At 37.9% G+C, this 24396-nt stretch overlaps 1 protein-coding gene across 3 annotated transcripts in view; it reads left to right on the top strand.

The window, feature by feature from the left end:
* Positions 1–24396, top strand: part of IQCK (IQ motif containing K) — a 138272-nt gene that overhangs the window by 87036 nt on the left and 26840 nt on the right. For all 3 annotated transcript variants that reach the window (XM_043978078.1, XM_043978077.1, XM_043978076.1), the window contains one exon: positions 15454–15565. In XM_043978078.1, coding sequence (XP_043834013.1) covers positions 15454–15565 — 112 coding nt within the window. The remainder of the gene's footprint in view (positions 1–15453; positions 15566–24396) is intronic.

Here is a 24396-nt window from a genome sequence, read left to right as displayed (position 1 = left end):
TTAGGCTAAATTTACCAATAGCTTTCATTAATCAGATTTTTTAAAAGCTTTATCAGTCTTCCAAATTTTTAGTAGCTCCTTCCACTTTCTATTTTCTTTTTTTTTTTTTTTTTTAGTGAGGCAATTGGGGTTAAGTGACTTGCCCAGGGTCCCACAGCTAGTAAGTGTTAAGTGTCTGAGGCTGGATTTGAACTCAGGTACTCCTGACTCCAGGGCCGATGCTCTATCCACTGCGCCACCTAGCTGCCCCCACTTTCTATTTTCAATTATGGTTTAACTGAAATTTAAATAAGAATAAAAATATGACTTATGTACCGATATTATACTTACCAATAAGCAGACAAATATCATTCTTGTCATAAATGAGATGTAGATGATGATTGGCAAACTTAAGTATGGTGCCAACATTACAAATCATATTTTTCATCTTTATTTAAATTCTTAATTTTTCAGAACCTGTTTTTTTAAATATCCTATTTTATTTTCAACAAAAAAAACCCTAAATGTCTGACTAATTTGCACTTTAAATCCTTCAGGGGCTAGAGGAAGAGGAGAGAGAGAGAGAGAGAGAGAGAGAGAGAGAGAGAGAGAGAGAGAGAGAGAGAGAGAGAGAACCTGAAAGAGAGATATATGTAGAGTCTCTCCATTACTTTTATTTCTAGCACTACTGCTGTGACTAGAAGCTAGACATATATTTAAAGACCCAGCCCTTGTTTCTAAGTCTGAATAGAGAAGCATGGACTGTTGTGGTTGACCTTCTCCTTAAGCTAAACACTTAAGCTTGTACCACAATTTGCTTCCTGCCCTTTGAGCACATTTAGATTTAAAGGGGCAGCTGGCAAAGATTACAGTCTCAAATCGTTAACTCTCAGTCAACACCAAGCATTGGTATTTCTGCAGGGAGTAATGTCACTAGCAACAGTCCTGTGTTCATTGTTAGCAAGGACAGGAAACCACTGAAAGGGAATAAAACTTGCCTTTAATTTCAGTCAACAGGCTCTTAGGAAGTGCATCAAATACTTTTGGTGCTTTTGTGAGATTTATTTCCTGATTATTTGGGCATGCAAGGGCCAAGAAAAGGTGGTGAATTTCATCTGAACCAGTAGCATTGAGTGTGGAAACGTGGTTTCTCCAAAGAATGCACTGTGATATGCCTCCTTTATTAAAGGGTTACTGATAAGATAGGTTATGATCACTTGTGCAAATAAGTTATATATAAAAATTCTTTGCAACCTTAAATTGATAGAAAATGATATTATTTTAAAAGATCTGCATATGTCCTATAGTTTTAAAAAAAGACCCCTCCAAACCCTAGAACCTGAGCTGCTACTCAAGAGAGGCACATAGATAACTCTTGTGGTGACCTCATATTAATGTCTTAGCAGTAGTTTTTAACTTAACTATCACTCATTTTGATTCTATCTATCTGAGCTATTATTTAAATGGAAAGTTAGTGGAGTTGTTTTTATCAACTACCCAATATATTTTGTGTTAACAATGTTGTCAAATATTATTCATAGCCTAATACTATAACAATATATTAAAAATTATATAATACTATGGATCAAAATTTTTAAAATATTTCATTAAAATCATAGTGGACATAACTAATCTTTAGAGTTTGAAACACATTTTGTCCTAGATCCATAATTATTTGGAAGAGAAATTTTAAAATCATTGATTTGCATAGACTGAATAGGGATTTGTGAAAGAACTTATTACACATATTTTATTAGTTCATTAAATAGGGATTCTTTAAATGTATGTAGATTTAAATTATTGTTAAATTCAATTTTCTAGGGTTTTTATTTTTTTAAATCTTTAAATATGAGCACACCTTACATAGTTTACATTGTCTACACATATAGGCCTATGATTTTGATCCTAATGAATACTACATGAAGTGTCTGATGTCATGATCTGGGTAAAATTCGTTTTTGTCAACCATCATTACATAACTGTCCCTTAGATTACTGTTCAACATCTTGCTGTCCTCTATAGTATACCAAATGCCCTCATCTGGAAAGATTACAAATACTATAGAGCACCATTTGGTTGTCGTATTTAAGTTATGTCTCCCTTCCATGAAGATCAGTGAGTGCTTCCTACAGTGCAACATTGGCCACCACCCCCCTCCCCCAGTCAGTCAACTCCCATGACTCTTTATTGCCTCCAGGATCAAATATAAAAGCCTTTCTTTAGCTCATTCCATAGCCTGGCCCCTTCCTACCTTTCCAGTCTTCCCATACTGTCCCCACTTTGAGATCCTTTGACACTGGCCTCTTTTTCCTTGAACACAACACTGCATCTCCTGACTCCAAGCATTTGTACTGGCTGTCTCCCATGTCTGGAGCTCCCTCCCCACTTCTGGCTTCCCTTGCTTTCTTCAAGTCTCACCCACAGCCTTGCTTCAGCAAGAAGGCTTTCCCAACCTCCCCTAATGTGTTGATTATTTATTTCCATTTTATTCTGTATAGAGTATATCTTGTTCGTGTATACATTTTTGCATGTTGTTTCTCTAGACTGTATGAGCTCCTTGAGAACAGGGACTATCTTTTGTCTCTCTCTGAAACCCCAGCACTCTGCAGAGTGCTGGACACATAGTAGGCACTTAATAAATGAATGCTAGTTGACTGACTGATTTCATCGTGGTGGGCTGACGAACCTGAGTGCCTGTCCTGCTGGCTGACTCATGTCTGACATTATATAATTACACAGTTCATTCCTTTGGCTGAAATTTTGTACTCAGTTTAAAAATGCATAAAATTGTAGAAAGGGTCATGTACGAAGCTTTATCAATAATTTATGCCTCATTTGCCTAGCACTGAGTGCCATGCACGTAGTGTTTAACAAATATTTGCCGATTCGTTGGTTAGGTAAATTTTTCAGATTCCTTCCTAGTAGCAAGTTTTGATAAGGAAGAGAATAGTGAGAGCATAAGGGCATTAGGGATCTGAGCTGGAGGAACGAACAAAGGGCACCAAAGAAGAGGGAGGGGAGATGGAAGGTGTAGAAAGCTACCTTAAAATCTTCTGAGGCACAGTTTGGAATTTGTGGTTTTCTCCGACAATCTGGAAAATGATTGTAGGTCACTATACTAAAAGACTTAAGATTGCTCTCCCCAAAGCAGCCCTCCTTACATTAAATTCATTGCTAGGTAATATTTGTCCCTCTAACTTTCTGGATCCTAATACTATACATCTACTGCATATTTTTGTTGGGGGTGGGGCAGGAGCAGGAAAATAATATGAATATGCCTTCCTTTGTACATGTTAATAATATGTTGAATTAAGATTGGAAATGGTTTTAAGTTGGAAAATGGGTATGTTATTGAGTGAACTGGATTTTGAAAGCATTTTGAGGGTATCCATCTTTGAGAAGAACCTTAGTGAAAGTACCAATATGTATTTGGCCCACATCTTAAGTGGTCAGAGTTGTCTATAATCAATAAAATCCATGCTCAGATCCCAAACCTGCTTTCTGATATTCAATCTTCCCTACTTTTTCTTGCTACTCTAAGTGTGAGTAGAGCAAAAGAGTAGCATTCTCTCTGCTTATAGCAGGTTCACTTAGTATAATTGTACCCAAATGCAAGACATTATGTTGATCCCTAGTGAATTTTATCTTATTAGAGTCAGCTTAGTGTTCTAATCTGTCAAGATCTGATTGGATCCTTATCCAGTATGTTAGCTATCTTTCCCAACTTGGAAGCTATCTTTCCTATCTCCAAGGGGGAATAACCCCCTTTTTAACAACAATAAAACAGGCCACAGCATTTTAATTTTTCTAGAGAAGAAAAAGAAGGGAAACCTGATAACCTTGAGATATCATTTTATATGTCCACGGGGCAGTGATTATTACTGTTGTGCTTTTCTATTGTTATACAATTAGTTAATCTAGTGAATCTCCTTGCTTAACCAATGCCTGATACTCATCTGTATCAATGACCAAGCCTAGTGTGGTGGAGGTGATTCAATGGCGTGGAAATTCCCCCAGCTATTTTTGATTGTACCTCCATCCTTGTTATCTCTTCACTACAGAAATAGCCCTATGGCACTTGGCCAATAGGTCCTATCAGTACTTAACCAGTGGGTGACTCCATCTTCACATTGCAGGAGCTACCTGCTAATCTGTTGTCCAACATTATTGTCCAATGAAAGACTATCAGCACTGCCCAAGATTTTCCTGGAAGGTCAAAATACATGTCTGTCAACTAATGAGGCTATGTATTTTCTTTGCCTCTTCTGTATTATCTGGGTAGCAAAGCACTATAAAATTAAGACTTTAAGGAAAGGAGGGTGTATCTCAGATCACAAGGAGGATCTAAGGTCCACTTCATTAGAGGGGACCATGGACCCTCTAATAATGTGCTATTGGCTCAGAGCTCTGCCTCAGTTTCTTTTATTGCAGATTGGATTTATTGCAGATTAGATTATTTCAGATTGAACCCCACACTACCTAGAACACTGAAAGCTCAAGTGATTTGCCCAGAGTCACACAGATAAAACTACAACCCAGGTCTTACTGGCTTTGGGATCAGCTCTCTTTTCAACTATACAATATTGCCTCTCATCTTTGGCTCATCTATTGTAATTCAAATATATTGAGATTATGGCTCATTACTAAAAATGGAAGCAAGGCTTCAGTATGAAAACAAAGAAACAAAAGCTTCCGAAGAGGCAGAGGGGAATCCTGACCTGTATTAGGAAATTGAAAGGTAGAAAAATAAGACAAAGGAGAAAAGGAATGAGAAGGACTACGAAAACACTTGGTGCTAAATAACAGATATTAGATTCTTCCCAAAGATGGCGGGACAGTCAGTAAACATTTAAGTACCTACTATGTGCTGGGCACTCTGCTAAGCACTGGGGATACAAAGAAAGATGAAAGCCAGTCCCTGCCCTTGAAGAGCTCACAATCTAACTGGGGAGACAACATATAAACAACTATGTATATACAAACAAGCTACATACCAGATAGACCAGAAATAATCAACAGAGAGAAGGATCTGGAATTAAAGAGGATGAGGAAGGAGTTCCTATAGAAGATGGGATTTTAGCCGGTACTGAAAGGAAACCAGGGAAACCGAGGTGTGAGGGATGCCCAGTCGGGAGATGGAGTATCTTGTCTGAAGAATGACAAGGAGACCAGTGTCACTGAACTAAAGAGTATTGCATGGGATGAAGGGATAAGAAGGTTGGAAAAGTGTATGTTGGGGTAGGGGTGGTTATAAAAGGCTTTGCATGCCAAATAGAGCATTTTATATTTGTTCCTGGAGGTGATTGGAAACCATTGGAGTTTATTGTGGGGGGTGGGAGTAGGGAGAGTGGAGTTTTGAAATTGAGTAAGGTCAGGTATGGGATGGGATAGTTGTCATCCTTTTGTGCTCACAGAGGACATCGTTATGTTGGAGTCAAGGTAGAGTGTGTCCAACCAATGTGTGTTAGACCAATATGAATTCTGAAGGGTCTACCACAAATGGAACACAAATAGTCCACATGAACATTTGGTGTAGAAATTTCTCTAAATTTGCACATCTCATGTTTCTTTTGAGCTGCTCTAACTCTGCATCGCTCATAGAGCACAGCACCTTCTTTGATGCGAGCATGCCATGCTGGGCAGTCCTTTGCCAGAGTCTCCCATGTCATACAATTGATTTTAAAGTTCTTCAGAGAGATCTTGAGAGTGTCTTTGTTTATTGCTTCTGACCTCTGTGTGAGTGCTTGCCTTTGTGTGAGTTCTCCATAAAATAGTCTTTTAGGCAGATGTATGTTTGTCATTTGAACAACATGGCCAGCCCCTCAGAGTTACACTCTCTGGAGTAGAGTTCGAATGTTTGGCAGTTTAGGCTCAAGAAAGGATCTGAGTGTTTGGTATCTTACGCTGCCCGGTGATCTTCAGAATATTTCTAAGGCAATTCAAATGGAACAATTCTGTTTCCTAGCATAGTGCTGGTAGACTGTCCAGGTTTCACAGGCCTACAACAGCTCTGTAGACATTCAGTTTGGAAGTCAGTCTAATACTTCTCTCCCACACTTTCCTTTGGAGTCTCCCAAACACTGAGCTAGCTCTGGTAATGCATGCAACTACCTCATCCCTGGAAAGTATACTGCCAAGGTAAGTGAATTTATCCACAGTGTTCAATATTTGTCCATTTTGCTGATGGTTTCACATGGGGATGGTGTGATGCTAGCTGTTAGAGAACCTGTGTTTTCTTTCTTTTCTTTTCTTTTTTTGCAGGGCAATGAGGGTTAAGTGATGTGCCCAGGGTCACACAGCTAGTAAGTGTCAAGTATCTGAGGCCAGATTTGAACTCAGGTCCTCCTAAATCCAGGGCCAGTACTTTATCCACTGAGCCACGTAGCTGCCCCAAACCTGTGTTTTCTTGATGTTAATTGTTAGGCCAAAATTAGCACAAGCAGGAGAATATTGATCCACACTTTTGTTGCAACACAGCCTCAGAGGCTGTGTTGAGTGCACAATCATCAGCCAACAAAAATCATGCCTTAGCTCTCCCTCTACTTTAGTTTTGACTTATAGCCTTTTTAAGTTAAATAGTTTACCATTACTGTGGTAGCTGACCTTGAGGCCATTTTATTCCTCACTGATGGTGTAAGGATGGTAGCAGTAACAGAAGAAAGGAGGTGAACTTGAGAGATGTTCCTTTGAGAAGGAAAGGGTTACATGTCCTCCAGGGAATGAGGATGTGACTCACAAATGTTCTTAGGTAACATATCATTAAGGTTCAAATAAGAAGGGTCAGATTAGTAGTGGTTGGTAACTCCTTTTATATATATATATATATATATATGTATGTATATGTATATACACACACATATATATAAATACATACATATATATACATATATTTTAAATCTAACTACGGTAAGTTATAAATCTAACAACATAAATTCCTGCCATCTTCTTAAGACATGAATTCAGTATGTGACAAAGAACCTCTCAGGACTTGTCAGACTAGATGACTGCTTCCCATTTCTTGAGCCTTGGCGGAGATTGCAATGTCTTAGACCAGAAACTGAAACCTCAGGGACACAGACACTATTTTCATCACTGTTGCCAACTTAAGTCAAAGGCCTTAAATTAGAAAGACAGGTTTGAGGAGCAAACATCTGGTTAAGAATATGGTGTCTGTCTCCTCCCCTCCTTTGTCAAAGTGGGGTCAAGGGTCCATAAGTGGGGAGTATTGCATTTATTGTTAGATTTTTCCAATATATCGATCATATTTGCTAATTTTTTCTTATCTTTAAAAAAATCTGTTGTAGGGGGGAAGCTAGGTGGTGCAGTGGATAAAGCACCAGCCCTGGATTCAGGAGGACCTGAGTTCAAATCTGACTTCAGTCACTTGACACTTACTAACTGTGTGACCCTGGGCAAGTCACTTAACCCTCACTGCCCCACCTCCCCCCAAAAAAATCTGTTGTAAAGGATGGCTTTCTGAGAGAGAAGGGGAAGAATACTGGGGGAAATTTAAGCAATATTTAAAACAATGTCTATTACATTTTGTTTATTTATTTTAAATTATGGAATATGAGAACAGGTTTGAATTTCTGGACAATACTTTAAAAAATAGAAATAATACTGGCCAAGGATGGAGTGCCCCTTACAAAGGTTGGTAAGAATGCATTTGTCCGTAGCCTTGCAAATATATTTGAAAAGATTTTTTAAATGAAAAGGGAGTAGAAAATGGCTTATTTTTTTCACCTAGCTAACTGCCTTGAGAGTAGCTACACCATAAGAAGTATATATGCCCAGCAACTCACAGGAGACAAAATCCAAGAAAGGAGCGAGAAAAAATCCTCTGGTGTCAGATGTCTATCCATAAAGTATTAGTAGTCCATCCAAAGTATTTGTAGCAAGCAAGGTGAACTAGAGAGCATTTCCTTATTTTGGACAGGATTTCTGTTTAGCAAGTGAGGAAAATCCTATGGATGTTATTTAGCTAGATCTTAGGAAAGCCTTTGATAAAATATCTCATACTATTCTGGTGTAACAGATGGAGCAATGGGGATTAGACAATAATAAAATGAGATCGATTACAATTTGCATGACTGGACTCAGAGATGTCGCTGCTGATGGTTCAATGATGTTGTGTTAGGAAGCCTCCAAGGAAATAGCACAGAGGTCTGTGCTTGGCCCTGTGCTGATTCACTCCAGTGACTTGGATAAAGGCTTACATAATGTGCTCATCAAATTTGCAGATGACTTCTGAGCTGGGGAGGACAGCTAACATACTAGGTGACAGAGCCAAGATCCAAAAGGATCTCAATAGGGGAGAGCACTGGACTGAATCTAATAAGATGAAATTCAGTAAGGATTCAGTCTTCCATGTGGGTACAAAAACACCCTTCAGCTTCACAAGATAGGATGGGGAAGGGCTGGCTAGATAACAAGGGTTATGAAAAAGATCTGGGTGTTTTAGTGGACTGCAAGCTCAACATGTCAGCAACAATCTAATAATGTGATCTTGGGCTGCACTGAGGGTCTAGTTTCCAGGAATAGGGAGGTGAAAGACCTACTGTACTTTGCTTCATCGTGCATTCACATCTAGAGTATGGAGTGTATGGTGTTCACTTCTTGGCATCATGGTTTAAAGAAGGCCATTGATAAATTGGAGAGTGTCTAGAGTAGGGCAGTCAGGATCTTTGTGGAGGGTTTTGAATCCATGATATGAAAATCAGTTGAAGCAACTGGGGATGTTTGTACTGGAGGCAAGAAGACTTGGAGGGGCATAACTGATGCCTTCAATATTTGAATGTAGAAGGGATATAAGAAGGATTAGACATGTTTTAATTCACCCTAGAGGTCAGAACCAGGAGCAATGGATGGAGTAGCAAAGAATCAAATATGGACTTGATGTCAGAAAAAAAAAAGCTTCCTGACAATTAGACATGTTCAGAAGTAGCATGAGCCACCTCAAGAGATAAAAGGTTCCCCCTCCTTTGATGTCTTTAAGCAGAGACCAGACAACCATAACAAATATATTATAGTGGGAATGTCTTTTGTATATGAACTGGACTGGATGACTTGATGAAGTCCCTTCCAGCTCTCAAATTCTCTGGTTCTGTGAAGCCAACCATTGATGAGGAAGAGTCTAAGCCCCTGATCTGGCTCTCCATAAGACATGAATTTTCTTTTTTTTTTATTTTCTTTTTTTTTTTTTTGGTGGGGCAATGGGAGTTAAGTGACTTGCCCAGGGTCACACAGCCAGTAAGTATCAAGTGTCTGAGGCCGGATTTGAACTCAGGAACTCCTGAATCCAGGGCCAGTGCTTTATCCACTGCGCCATCTAGCCGCCCCCAAGACATGAATTTTGAGGGAGATGCTATAGAGCTGAGCTGAATAGTAAAATAATCAACATTTCTACAAATTTCTTTATATTTAGATGAGGTTTACCTATCGACCTAGCAAATTGTAACAGAAGTTGTAAGGCAATGTGCACTATCTTTTGTGTATGTTAGCACTTCTTTGAGTGTAGGAAATATCTGTCCCATACCTGGTTTATATTATACATTGAATACTTTTCTTCTCCCTACATTTTTGGGGGGTACCTTAGGAATGAGCCAAAGCCCGTCAATCAGATTTTCTCCAAGGTGGAGAACAAGAGAAAAGGAAGTCTAGTCTTTCTCTCATTAGAAGCCTGTCTCCCTCAGAGCTGAAAATGGTTGAGATTGCATACCTCATTTCAGAGTTTGGAGGAATCCCTAACTTGGAAAAGAGAATGGCTGGAGTGCCTCAGCTTCTTGGACCCAGCAGGAATTCTCATTTTTACATATATGGGTCCTTGCCTAATTTTTAAGGTTCTGATTCTAGTCAAGCTTCTCTTGTTGCCAGTTAGTTTTGTTTGCTCGACGCAGGACCTTTGGATCTCCTGAATTCATAGCCTCCAAGGTTGGATGTATCAATTCATTGAAGAGTATGCATTTACTTATCCAAGAAAGGAAACAAAGCAGAAAAAGCCATCTTGTTGAGTACACTTTACATAGTCATGGCCGTTCCTGTCATGGGGAGTGTAGTAACAGAAAGCATGACTCATCACATCATGGAGTTGACACAAGAACAAAAGCCAGAAGCTGTCTTTTCTTTTTTAAAGGACCCCAGAGTCATCAAGGTTCCTTCATCCCAGGAATCAATGAGGGAATCCCTTACACAGGGTCAGGTACAGAGCCAGCACACATTATTGGTCAGAACCAGAGAGGCTAATTCTGATTGTGCTTCATGGGATGACCTTTGTATGAATTATATAATAGTACTCTGGTGCCCTGAACTAGCCTGTAGAGTAGTTTATACAAAAGGAAAATGTGGAGTGTATATGGGGGATTCTGGGGGAGAGAGAATGTGCCATACCTAATTGTATATCAAATACCTTTCTACCTCCTCCCTTTTGGGGGAACCTCATAAATGAGGCAAAATCTAAGCCTTAAGGAAAACAGAAAATAAAACGAGCAGGAATTTTTTTCATATCCAAATAGAAAAGACATGTTTTCTTTTGATCCTAATGCCAAAAGATATGTTTTTGTTTGGTTCTAATTCACAACAAACTACCCCCATGTCCATTTTATCTGTGTTGGACAGTGTTTAAGTAACCCCTTTGGAGTTTCAACAGTGATTCAGAGAAATGGAGAAACATTGAAATTGAAGAAGAAAATGAAACTTGTTAAGGGAGCCTTTGTTTAGTAGTGAATTTTTATGTTTAAATATTACATGGTATGGTATTTGCTGATTGGAGCCACCACCTACTTAAATGTATTCTCTAATCATTATAATAATGACTAGGATTAACCCAGCTCAATAAGTACATGCTTCCCCACAGGCAAACATAAATTGTTACGGTCTACCTTTCCTCTGTAATGAAAAGTTACTAACAAGATTGCTTTATTTTACAAAAGCAAATAGCAGTTCTTAGTTGTAAATAAAATGAAGACAGAAATAAGAAGTTATGTTTCCTGCATGCCAAAAAGGAGGTATAAATGAAACTCAGGGTAAACTTCCTCAACAGGTCAGCAAAATGTTGGAATTCCCATTTATCCAGAATGGTGATGGAATGAATAATAATGTTTTATTAATTGAATTGCCTTTTTAATTGAGAGTTATAAGGATGAACAATTTTTAAAGAATCTGTTGTTTAATCATGTCAATCATGTCCAACTCTTTGTGACCCCATTTGGGATTGTCTTTGCAAAGACTGGAGCAATTTGCCATTTCCTTCTCTAACTCATTTTAAAGATGAAGAAACTGAGGTGCTCTACTATGCCAAGAATTAGAATAGTGGGGCAAGTGGGGAAGTCAGGTGGCCTAGAGTCAGGAAAACCTGAGCTCAAATTTGACCTCAGACATTTAGTAGCTATGTTACCATGGGCAAGGCACTTAAAACCCTGTTTCCCACAGTTTCCTCATTTGTAAATTGAGCTGGGGAAGGAAATGGCAAACCACTCCAGTGTTTTTGACTGAACAACAAAAGTATAAACTGTATAATTTGATTTTTTCTTTGATTCAGAAGTTACTTCAGGCTCCTATGTTGTCTCAGCATCATAATTATAAGGTTCAGACATATCTTATTACTGTAAAAGTTCTAATTTTTAGAACTTTATGCTTCTTTTAAAATTACAGATATATAGTAATTTATGGAAGAGCTATAAGCTGTCTCCTTTTTTGAGTTAAGAAGGTTTTTAATTTGGTTAGAAAACCATCTGAAGATACTTACCAGATAGACTAACATCTGAAGTCTTGAAAAGATAGTGACTTTCTTTTTTTGTTTTTGTTTTTTGTTTTTTTGTTTTTTAGTGAGGCAATTGGGATTAAGTGACTTGCCCAGGGTCACACAGCTAGTAAGTGTTAAGTGTCTGAGGCTGGATTTGAACTCAGGTACCCCTGACTCCAGGGCCGGTGCTCTATCCATTGTGCCACCTAGCTGCCCTGACTTTCTTTTTTTGTGATCACATAGTTTAACATGAGGTTAACATGCCTACCCTCAACCAGGTTTCCAGTATGGCCAGAAATAATTCCTCCCCTCACCTTATTATGAATAAAATGAATATTCACAAAAGAGTCTGAAAGTAAAGCAGAAAAAAAGTTTATATATGAAACTATAAATCTCTTCATACAGCTTATTTTTTCAGGCATATAATAAATTCAACATGTCACCCCCAAACCTGTCTTGCTTAAACTTACTTCTCCTTTGCAAGTTAAAAATGCGTCAATGACTCTTTTCTTTACTTTCTTCTTTTTTGACAATTCTTCTCTTCTTTAAATTTTTAAATTAAAAATTTTTTCTCTTATTAGCCTTTCCCTCTCATTACTCCCTTCCACTGAACAGTTAAAAACAAAGGAAAAGGGGCAGCTAGATGGTGCAGTGGTTAAAGCACCAGCCCTGGATTCAGGAGTACCTGAGTTCAAATCCAGCCTCAGACACTTGACACTTACTAGCTGTGTGACCCTGGGCAAGTCACTTAACCCCCATTGCCTGCAAAACAAAAACAAAAAAACAAAACAAAACGAAAAAAAAAACAAAGGAAAAAGGAAATCATCTCTATATGTGCATAGTCCACCAAAACAAATTCCTACATTAGCCAAATCCAAAAAATCTCTGTGTCTTTCTGTGTTTTAATTTCATCACTTCTCTTTCAGGAGGTAAGTGGTTGTATTTCATCTTTGGTCTTTTGGACTCATTTATTGTATTGATGAGAGTTCTAAAGTCTTTCAAAGTCATCTTTTCCCAATGTCACTGCCTGCTCACTTTCTCTGCATCAGTTCATAAGATGTTCCCAGTTTCTTGTCTTTTCTTTCTTTCTTTCTTTCCCTCCTTCCTTCCTGCATTCTTTCTTTTTTCTTTCTTTCTTTCTGGGACAGTGAAGGTTAAGTGACTTGCCCAGGGTCACACAACTAGTAAGTGTCAAGTGTTTGAGGTCGGATTTGAACTCAGATCCTTCTGAATCCAGGGCCAGTGCTTTATCCACTGTGCCACTTAGCTGCCCCTCCCTTGCCCCAGTTTCTTTTGAAACTAATCTTTTTGTCATTTTTTTAAGGTACATTGATATTCTATTACATTATTTATTTAGTCATCCCAAATGAGATTGTGACCTTTGAGATACTTATACATAGAGAAGGAGGAGGGAGAGGAGGAAGAAAAAAAAAGGAGGAAGAAAAGAAGAAATAATGGGAAAAGCTTAATACAGATTTGGGAGAGTTTGCCATTTAAAAAATGTTTTGTGTTTTGGAGCAGTAATTTACTAAACTGCAGAAGGTGCTTGCTTGCTTATTGTCTTCTGATGTTTATTCTAATATAACTGTGTCAGAGAGTATAAACCTAACATTTTATTTTAAAATATTAGGAATAGTCCAGAGGTCCAATCTTGCTATGCCTTTCATCTTTGTTCTCATTGGTGCCCATTCTACATCCCTTATAGACACATCTGGGACTGTGATATTAAGGTACAGGTGTGGCGGTTCACTTCCTGTGGTGATGGAAACAGTGTGCTAAAGTAATTTTTATAGATCTTTATTCCTTATTCTATTCCTGTGCTTAAATGCCTTTGGGATGACTTTGCTGAATTAGATCTCTTGCCCAGCTTTCTTTAAACTTGCTTCTATCTTGCACAGTTTCACTCTATTTTATGCGACAATCCATGAACCTTTCCGAAGTAGGACTCCTTAAGAGCAAAAACAGTAGCTTTGCCTCTCTTTGTGTCCCCAGCACTTGGTACATAGTAGACACTTAACAGTGCTCACAGACTTGACTTGAACATAATAATGCCTATTGAAAAGGAATGATTATCTGTTCCTTTCAATTTCACATTGAAACTAAACCACATTAGAAAAATGTGATTATCAAGACTTTATGATGAGAACAGTAATATCCTTCATTGGTCTGGTATTGCCCAAGACACTTTCACTACAGTGTCAACAACATTCTGTAATGACCCTGCGGGGGATACAGAAAAACATAGCTTCTGTCCTTAAAGAGCTTGCAGTCTAGTTAAGGAGATAAGACATAAATAAGTGAACAGTTAAATAAAAGAGTTAAAGTTAATTAAATACAAGAGTTAAGAAACTAATAGAAGAAAATAATGCAAACAATACCACAGTGTAAGAATATGTGATTATTTACCCCCATGAGTCAGGAGAGTAGTTAATAAATAAATAATAATAAATTTATTATGAGAGAGAATTTAGAGAAGAGGGTGTTAATTTAGAGAAGTGGGTGGGGTGGGGCAGAAAAGATTTCCTAAAAATCAACTTCAATTAGACATTGAAGTATAAGGAAGATTTAAATAGAGCAGAAAGGAGGAGACATTCCAAGGAGGATAAATGACACAGACAAAGGTGGAAGGGGTGTGTTTGGGGCACCGGTTTTCTAAATTAGTTTGACTGAAGCAAAGTACGACTATGGGGGAGTTAGTTGTATGAAGGGAGGCAGGAAAGGTAGATTAGGAGGGCCATGAATGCCAGGCTAATAGTTTTCAACCTATTCTGTAAGCGTGACCGACTATTGCTCTTTTTGAGCCTACAAGGCAAAGTAGATTATCCAGGTGAGAGGAAGCATGGAATAATCAAAGGAGTCTTTGATTTAGAATAAGGAACGCAGATTCAAATCCTGCCTCCGACATTCTTCAACTTTCTCAGAGTGTCTCAGGCAACTCCCTAGGACTTCTTTATTAAGTCACAGACCATTTGAAATCATGAAATTTAAAATTCTTTGCCTTTAAATACAGCACACTTGAAAATACTTTCTAGGAAGAATTTCTTTCTGAGATAGAGAGAGAGAGAGAGAGAGAGAGAGAGAGAGAGAGAGAGAGAGAGAGAGAGAGATACTGGGTCTCCTTATCTTGTTTAGACTGGAAGTGCAGAGGCACGAGACAGAACTTTGTTCTCCTCCATTTCTTGGGTCAATTCTCTCCTCCTTAGGCATTCTGGTGGCCTTTTGCTCCTGGGGGTTCATCATACTGTCGATAGGCTTAGCCTGCTGCATCTCAGAACTCTCAAGCTCAAACTATCCACCATCCCCTCCCATAACAGCTATTATTGGGATGTACTACCTCACTCAGGCATGTATATGTATGTGTGTGTATGTATGTATGTATATACACACATATGTATGTATATATATGCAAATATGTACATATTTTTAAAATAACACAAAAATAACCTTTAGATTTCTTGAGTTAGTTTAGTAACACAAAATGATATATAGAAATGATATTCAATCATTTAGAGAAATCTAGGATGTTTTCTTGTAAGTTTCAATCTACTGTTGATATAGGAAATTTTCATGCTATATAGTCTGTATGTATACCTTGTAGAGAGGATACATTAAGCCTCTTGATTACTGAGGGTTAATGATGTATGTCTGAAAAGGCCTTTGAGTGAATTTTTAATAATGAGTTAATGTGTAGGAAACAAATAGAAACTAAATAAAATCTTATGTGACCTTTTTAGGTTCGTTGTGAACCTGAGATCCAAGAATTGCGCCAGTGGCAGAAGCAACTGAGAGAAGATAATCACATTCGTCAGAGAGTAAAAGAATTCTGGGCTAAACAGGAAAAAAAAGGTCAGTCCTTACCTGAATCAGAACCTAGTTGTTTATTCTCAAACAATAGTATCACTCTTCTGCCAACCCCAAGAGAGATTATTGTTCTTTCTGGAATTCAAAGGGTCATTTATACAACATTAATCTTCTTGGACCTCAAATGCTCCAACTTGGAAATGGCTGAATGTGAAAATCCAACTATGGAAAGATTAAGGTGATGAGTTACAATTAATCTGGCAGTTTTCCCACTCAGAGATGAATCCATGTTTCTGTTAGGCTGACAGCTTTTGCTCTTTCCAGTGGTGACTTTTACAGGCTGTGAGATAAGGCATTCAGTGGATCCCATCATTTAGCACAGACAATACTACTTAATTTGATAGGTTATTTTTTATGAATAGTTGATCCAATCCCAAGTCTGAACCTCTAAGCATCATAAGAACGTTAAAATAAATTGATGTGGAAAATATATTCTAGCCTTAAAAAATAAATTTCTTCCAGTTCCCAGGATGGGCAAGCAATTTTCATATTTACCATTATGAAATAGAAAATATTTGTTATAAAATCAGACTGTTAGAGCTAAAAGGGACCTTGGAAAATATCTGTTCTAAGATGAGGAGACATGACACAAAATAGTTAAATGACAACTGACTAGTAAATAGTTACCTGGGATAATGTAATTTTTAATAACTGTATGGATAAGTAAAACACAGAAATATCTGAGGCTTTAAATGAATTAAAAGTATTTTTCCAGATCATGCCACACCTTGCCCCATTCACATCATTGTGGAAATATAGAGTTCCATGGGCATTTTGGCAACTAGATTTTACAGAGAGAAATTTCTCAGGATTGGCAGAGAATAAAGTATTCTGGATAGGATAATTTTCCAGACAAGTGAAGCATATACCTTTAACAACCAGATTTTAATTGCTTTTGCCTTTAGTCTTTAAAAAAAATACATCTCTGGGTCATCATTATGATTCTAAATTATATTCTGTTTAATGCAGTGGTGTCATTAGAGATTTTTAAAGTGTGACAACACTTGCCCTCCAGTCATGTGGTACCTTTCCTATTCCCCACAGATATCGCTAACAGTGGCTCAGCAATCACATCTGCCAGGGTTCCCCCTTCCCCCCAGTACTCAGGAATATAGATCATCTGGGCCAGATAACTTGAATTCATTAGGGGTGGCTAGCTGTTTCCTTACTATCTTCTAATTTGTAATAGGTATTAACTATTAAATTTTTTATTTATTAAAAAAATGTTTTTTGGTTCTGTCCTTAGTCCAAAGGCCATTCATTCTCTTTGGCCAAGAAAACAGAAGCAAAACAAGAATTGTATTGTTCCATCTCCTTGTTTTTGGTTATCTCTATCCTAGCCACACTGTGTGAGGGTTTTATCCCTCTTTTTTTCCTCCTTATTTTCTCAATGTAGATTATTTTTTTCCGGGTTGGGGGGTGGGCAATGGGGTTAAGTGACTTGCCCCAGGTCCCATAGCTAGTAAATGTCTGAGGCTGGATTTAAACTCAGGTCCTCGGTACTCTAGGGCTAGTGCTCTATCCACTATGCCATCTAGCTGCTCCCTCAATATAGATTTTTTTAAAAAAATTTTAACACTGTTGTCTAGATTTCCTGGCTAGCCTTTTCTTATTCTGCGCTTTAACCCTTCTGTCACTCTCCTTACATTCCTGTGCTGCCCTTTTATGTTCATTCTTTATTATGGGCCCTTGTTTCCATCCTTACCTGTCTTTTAAAACTCTAAGTTGTTGGGGAGTTCTCTGGACATCTACAGCGGTCTCTTTGAGCAACTCTCTTTCCTTTACACGGAATTATTTTTTTTTGTTTTTTGGAATTTCATTCTGGAGTTTCCCCACTCCTCCTGGGCTGACTTCCCCTGTAGAATTTTAGTCCATGCAATCCTCCTTATCCCTTCTCTGAGCTATTCGAAATTTCCTTTCCCTAAATCTAGGGTGCATATCAGACTATCTCTGCTTTTCCTCTACTTCTCTATCACAAACTCTAGTAGGGACTGCTCACTTCCCCCAAGATTCTGATCATTTCCCAGCAACCAGTTCCTTCCGATTAGTGAGAATCAGATCTAGAATAGACTATCCCCTTGTTGGTTCCTTCGCCACTTGAGGAATATAATTATCATTAAGGCAATTCAATAAGTTATTAACTGCTTGGCTTTTTGAAAAGAAAGCTCTCCAAAATATATTTGGATAATTGAAATTCCCCACCCTTTTTATATCATGCCTTATGACTTGTTTTTACAAATTCCTGATTCATGTCCTCTTTCTGTCCTGGTTGTCACTATACTATCCAATGACAAAAATTATTTTTGTTTCTTCTTGCATTGCTATTCAACCAAATGCTCCTCACCATGCTTTATCTCTTTGGTTCCAGGATTTCCTCACATGACTATAACGTCTTAATAGAATATGCCATTCTTCTTTATCCATTCTGTTTCTTTTGAATAAAATATGCTTATACCCCCATCAGTCATGGGGTGTCACCTCACCAAGTCTCATTGATAACTATGAGATAAAATTCTGCCTCCATGTAGTAGGACCTCTAGTTATGGGTTTGCTGATAAATGTTTTAATAACTAGCTCTCTGGGAAGTATGCATGACACACTTTTAAGTTTTTGTTGCTGTTCAGTCATTTTCAGTCGTGTTTCACTCTTTGTGACCCCATTTAGGATTTTCTTGGCAAAGATATTGGAGTGGTTTGCCATTTCCTTCTCCAGCTCATTTTACAGATAAGGAAACAGGCAAATGGGATTAAGACCAGGGTCACACAGCTGCTAAGTGTCTGAGGCTGAATTTGAACTCACACCTTCCTGACCCTAGGCCTGGCACTATCCACGACATCACCTAGCTTCCCCACTTGCCCTTCTGCTCTGATTCTTGGCACAGTGGATAGAGTGTCTCAGTTTCCTCATCTGTAAAACAAGCTGAAGGAAATGGCAAAACACTCCAGTATCTATGGTCCAAAAATCCAAATCCTCTTGTTATTATACCATGTACAATTAATTGCTCACAGATCTCTTAATAAGAAGCATTATGAGATGGCATATGCTTCCCACAACGTTCGATATTGCTTGTGACAAATCAATAATTTCAGACTGAGTGAGAACAAAAATAGAAAGCAAATAGGTAGCCTCTAGCCGTCTGGCTTTCTTCGTTCTTGTCTGTCTCTAAGTTCTTGGCACATAGTAGGTGCTTAATAAATGCTTGCTGATTGATCACTTCTTTATTCACTTGTCATGAAAAGCAAGGTGATATACTTGAAGTTTAGGGAGGGAGGAGACATGTTGTGGAAATGTCAAGAAGGGAGATAGAAGCTTGGAACTGGGCAAAATAAGGAGAATGGTTTGTGCCCAGCGAGGTTCCAAGTTTGGAGTTCAGTATTCATGGGGAGGAGGTGGAGATGATGGCACAGTATAGAGATGGCCCCGAGATACAAAATGCTGTGTGACCTCAGTTTCTTTACAAAAGTAGACATTTATGTGTATATACTGAGCTATAGTGACTGCTGCAGAGAGAAACCAGCTCGCTGGGTGAGCTGATGGAAGTCTCTGCATCTCTTGGGGCTTGATTTCCTCATCTATAAAATAGGGAATTGGACTCAGTGATCTTTAAAGTCCTTTCCATCTTTGACATTATGGTACTGATGATTTCTTTGCACAGGTCTGTTTTCTGGGTAATAGCTGTACTTCTTCAAGTTCAGATATGAAAGTGATGCCTTAACATTTGAAATGCCAAGGAAAGTGTTACAAGTAATCATTATCTTTGTATTTCTTATTAAACAATATATAATTTAAATTGTACAATATAATATGTATATATATGATAGTTCTATAATACCTTCTTTTCACTAATAAGAAAAATGATAGGGGCAGCTAGATGGCGCAGTGGATAGAGCACTGGCCCTGGAGTCAGGAGTACCTGAGTTCAAATCTAGCCTCAGACACTTAATGCTTACTAGCTGTGTGACTCTGGGCAAGTCACTTAACCCCAATTGCCTCACTAAAAAAAAAAAAGAAAAAGAAAAAGAAAAATGATAACACTGAACTAGGTTTAGAGAATAAAGTCATCTTTTTTTTCCATAACATTGACTACGTGTACCTTGTAGTTTTCTTCTATCTTGAACTGGGCTTGCTTTTTACCAGGATTCTTATAAGACAACTCCCCGATAGCTCCTCCCTACTTCCTTTTTTCCTTCCTTCCTCCATCCCTCCCTTTCTTCTTTCCTCACTTCCTCCTCCCTCTCTCTCTCTCTGCCCCCTTTTTCTCTCCCTCCCTCCCTCCCTTCCTTCCTTCCTTCTTCTTCAAATGCCAATTTTTGACATTGGGTAAAGCTTCTTGGCCTATCACACTAAGTCTAAAAGTAAAGAAGACTCAATCAAAAGAGGGAAAATTCTCCTGGTAAGCCTATCCCCAGCCAAATTTGAGGTTAATTAGGAAGGAGACTTATGGGAAGGTTATGTAATTGTTACCCAGAAGACATGAAAGCTTTTATACTAGGAAAGAGTGCTCACTGGAGACTAGTACTTCTTTGGCTTCTCTACAGAGAGACTACAGCTTCCTAGTTTTGTCAGAGGGTTCTCCCCAACCCCCTTCCCCAGCTCCTGATTACTTTGTGATCTGCATTGATCAAGGCTATTTATAACCTGTGCCAAAATTGTAACTAGGAGGATAAAACTGCTGCCCACCAAGTCAAAGCAGAAATCCTTAAATGTTTTGTTGTTTTCTTCTCCCCCAAGTATCACTGGACTAAATCATTATGTTAAACACATACATTTAGAGAATTGTTCTTCATTTTAAACCTCATGAATCTGTATGATGCAAGTTCCTGAAAAGAAATCCTTTAGCCAAGGTGACACTGCAATTAGACTCAAGATTTGTGACAAAGGCATCTGAAAATAGGTTAAACAACTGTTAGTGCTGGAGTTAGATGGAAAATATGCCAACAATAATTAGTAGAGGGATTGTAAATTAAAATGATTTTTCAACCACATTTCCTTGTTCATCACAGCACACCAGACAGGAGCTTTTTAAAGGAAAATGCCTGAATTAAAAGAAGCCATTATAATTTCATCGCTTATTTATAGGTATTTGTAGATATTTATAGTGTAGAAAAATAATTAAATCCCCCCCATAGCCTTGCTGTACATGGGAGGCCTGAGTAAGAGTATTTTTAGCAGTTGTAGTGGAATTGTGGTATAATATAGACATCCTCAGATTACCCTGAGTCAGAACCTGTCCCACTAGTAATTCTTCTCAGACAGATGGTGTGAAGTTGTCTTGGCTGCCTTCATTTGTATACTTCATGGGTTGTTTTTTTTTTTTTTCCATCTGCCTAAAGTGCTCTTGGTGTGGAACTTCCTCTCCTAATGCTGAGTCGGGCCTGATTTATAATTTATAGCCTTAGAGCATTGCTTGGGGCACCAAGATCACAGAACCAGTAGGGTACTTCCCCTAATCTGGAAATCTGTCTAAAAATTTTTGGCCCTGCCTTTGTACCAGAGAAGAAGTCTGAATTTTTTTCTTTTTCTTTTATGTGGTGTTTATAGTACCTTATTGTAAAATTTGGGTTAAGTATTTGGTCATAGGCTCTGGGTCATCCATTGGCCTTCATGTGTCATCTGCGGCTTCCACAGAACTCCCCCCAAATTCCCATTTAATTTCTTATGCCTGCTGGTAATATATCAAAACCTTAATGGGGAAAGTTGCAATGTGGAAGGGATAACTATGTTAGGAGTGGGATTTGAATCCAGGTCTTCTTTGTCCTGAGACCAGCTTCCTATCCAATGTGCCCAACTGCTTTGTATGAATTATTTAAAATACACATTGAAGCTATTAAAGCTTAAAACTGCACTAGGACTTTTGGGACACTCTATATTAATGCTTCATGTTAATTATTTTTAAATGCTTATAGTGAGAATCACAGCCAGCTAGTTGCCTGAAAAGATGCTTCAAGTGGCCTTTCTAGTTCAATAGTTTGTTTAAAATCTCATGACACTGCAGTTTTCAAATGAATTGTGGAGTTCAGTACCCATGTTTTATGTGAAGACTAGTATGGAAGGGTATCAAGGAAGTGATAAGATATTTTGATAAAATAATCTCATACTTCTCAATTGTATGTATATGTGTACATTTTCTTCTTACTATCAATAATGTTCATGTGTTTCTGTAATATCAGAGTTTACTTTTTTTTTAGTGCTTCACATATTTTAATGCATTGACCTTACCATTTACCATAGTTATTTGAAAGGGAAGATTGAACTGATAAAGGAGTATTGCAGAACATAAAATTCTTAAAAGGGAAAACAATTAAAAGAAATTATTTTTTCCCAAACAAGTAAATACTTTTTAAGGCTTTTAATAAAGTGTGGAATATATGGAAATAAACCTTAACTCATTCTACCGATTTTATCTTTATTTTAAGGTTGTCCTTTAATTTGCATGTACAACCGACACATTACATCTGATTTGGCTTTTCTATAGCTTTGGAATTTAGGTTCATTTACACTTCTTACACTATTAATATACTCATAGTGACAATATATGTGTGTAACGATGAATGGAGAAAAATGCCTAGGACCATTGGCTCCCCATACATATCGTTCAGTTGATACTGTTATGAGGATTTGCACCTTCTGGCCACAATACTTTCACATCACCCTCCAAACATTTGAAATCCCAAATGCTGATGAGCCATAGGTAGCCAGACAGACACTACTGTGGATGTCCCTTCATGTAGACATTGGAAATTCTCTAGGTTGTAAGGAGGGGGTCCTTGACAGTCTTCATTGATTCTGGTCAGATGTCTCCAAGGGTGAAATGCTACTGGTTACTAGTGTACTACTTCCACCCCCACCTTGCTGGCAAGATTTCCCTGTGAATATCTCTTTGCTCCTCACTCTGATACCCATTTAGATCACAAATTGTGTGACTTTTGACCACTAATATAATATGCGTCCCTAATTTCACTTATTTGCACAATGTGGATAATTATGCCTCATTGGAAAAAATAAATGAAGTCATGTGAAGATGATTTGAGTTCTTAAGAAGAAAAAATGTAAGTAGAAGATATTCTTCATCTTTCATTTCTCTCTCATTAATACTCTTGGCTCCTCAAAGTCTCTAGGAATTTCTAGTTCTTCAACCAAAAAAACACAAGACAACTTCCCCACACTTTCTGCAAATATTACTTCTCTTCTGACACCTTTTCACTTCTGACATCTTTTCATCTTCCTCACGCCACTGATATACTCTAAGATTATTGTGCATTAAGGTACACACAACACGATAATACTCTGATGACAGTAATATACACAGTAATATAATTCACCTAAAGGGTCCAAAAGGCTTTATATCCAGAATATATTTTCTGTTTAAGTGTCTGAAAACCCCCAGGAACAGGGAAAGATGAGAAAAAAAACTTTATGAATTAAAGCTTTCCCTTTCAGGGGATTCACCTCTTTAGTTAGTTAGTTAGTTTGTTTAAATGAATGGTCTGCTCAGAATTTGTACTTTTAGCTGACAGGTTTGCATGATATCAACCAAAGTAGCCTAAGTTAATACAAATGGTCACCTATGAATTCACTAAAATCTGTGGTTTATTCAAATGTAGCCCGAATAAGCTTGTTCCTAGAAAGGTTCTTGTTGTTATTGGACTCTGCTGTTGTCTTACAGACTGTGCTGGGTGTGTTGACTCTCACAATCATAGCTGCAAACACACACATTACTTGTGTATAATTGACATATTCACTTGATATGAGTTTAGGAAACAAATCTTCCAAATCCTGCTCCTTTCCTCAGATTACCATCTGTTTCCTACAAAGCTCTTCATTTTTATTCTCTCTTTTCTGCCTTGTACCTTTTTTTGTTTGTTTGTTTTTTAAGGAAGAGAACAAGCATTTATTTGTTTGTTTGTTTGTTTGTTTTTGCAGGGCAATGAGGGTTAAGTGACTTGCCCACGTTCACACAGCTAGTAAGTGTCAAGTGTCTGGGGCAGCTAGGTGATGCAGTGGATAAAGCGCCGGCCCTGGATTCAGGAGGACCTGAGTTCAAATCTGGCCTCAGACACTTGACACTTACTAAAAAACTAGCTGTGTGACCCTGGGCAAGTCACTTAACCCCCATTGCCCCACAAACAAAAAACAAAAGAATAGAAAAAAAGTGGCAAGTGTCTGAGGCTAGATTTGAACTCAGGTCCTCCTGAATCCAGGGATGGCGCTTTATCCACTGCGCCACCTAGCTGCCCCCTTGTACTTTAAAAAATTTAGTTTCACTAAAAAAACTGCTTGGTGGGTTTCATCAAGAAGGGTTTAGCTTTGATGAATACATTACCACTTATTATTGGTCTATTTCTCTACCACCCTGAGTACATCCAAAGGGACAATGACATTACTTAACACTTGATAGATCACCTTGGAAACCATATCACATAAGCAGTGTTTGAAAGAAAAGTTAAAGGGGAGGGTGATGGACATGAGAGTTCTTTCTGAACAGTTGAAGACTCATCATAAGAAAAAACCTGCTGAGTGGAAAAAAATCTTTGCATTGAATATTTCCTGGTAAAAGTCTGACACTTGAGATAGATTATACATGTACATAGGTGTGTAAATATATGAAAACATAATATATGGAACCAATATAAATATACCAGTAGCCATTTCCCAATAGACAAGTGATCAAAGAATGTTTTTAGAAGTGAAACTAAAATTATTGTGTTAGCTCATGGCAGTTTATGCGATTCAGTGAGAAAGAACTCTTTCCTTATAATGAATTATTAATTTCTAAGTGCATTTTTCATTGCTTTTATTGTTTAGCTATTAAGGGC

The sequence above is a fragment of the Dromiciops gliroides genome, chromosome 1 (genome assembly GCF_019393635.1).
Source record: "Dromiciops gliroides isolate mDroGli1 chromosome 1, mDroGli1.pri, whole genome shotgun sequence".
NCBI classification, from domain to species: domain Eukaryota; kingdom Metazoa; phylum Chordata; class Mammalia; order Microbiotheria; family Microbiotheriidae; genus Dromiciops; species Dromiciops gliroides.
Note: the sequence above shows the minus strand (reverse complement) of the source record. Positions and strands in the feature narration are given on the sequence as shown.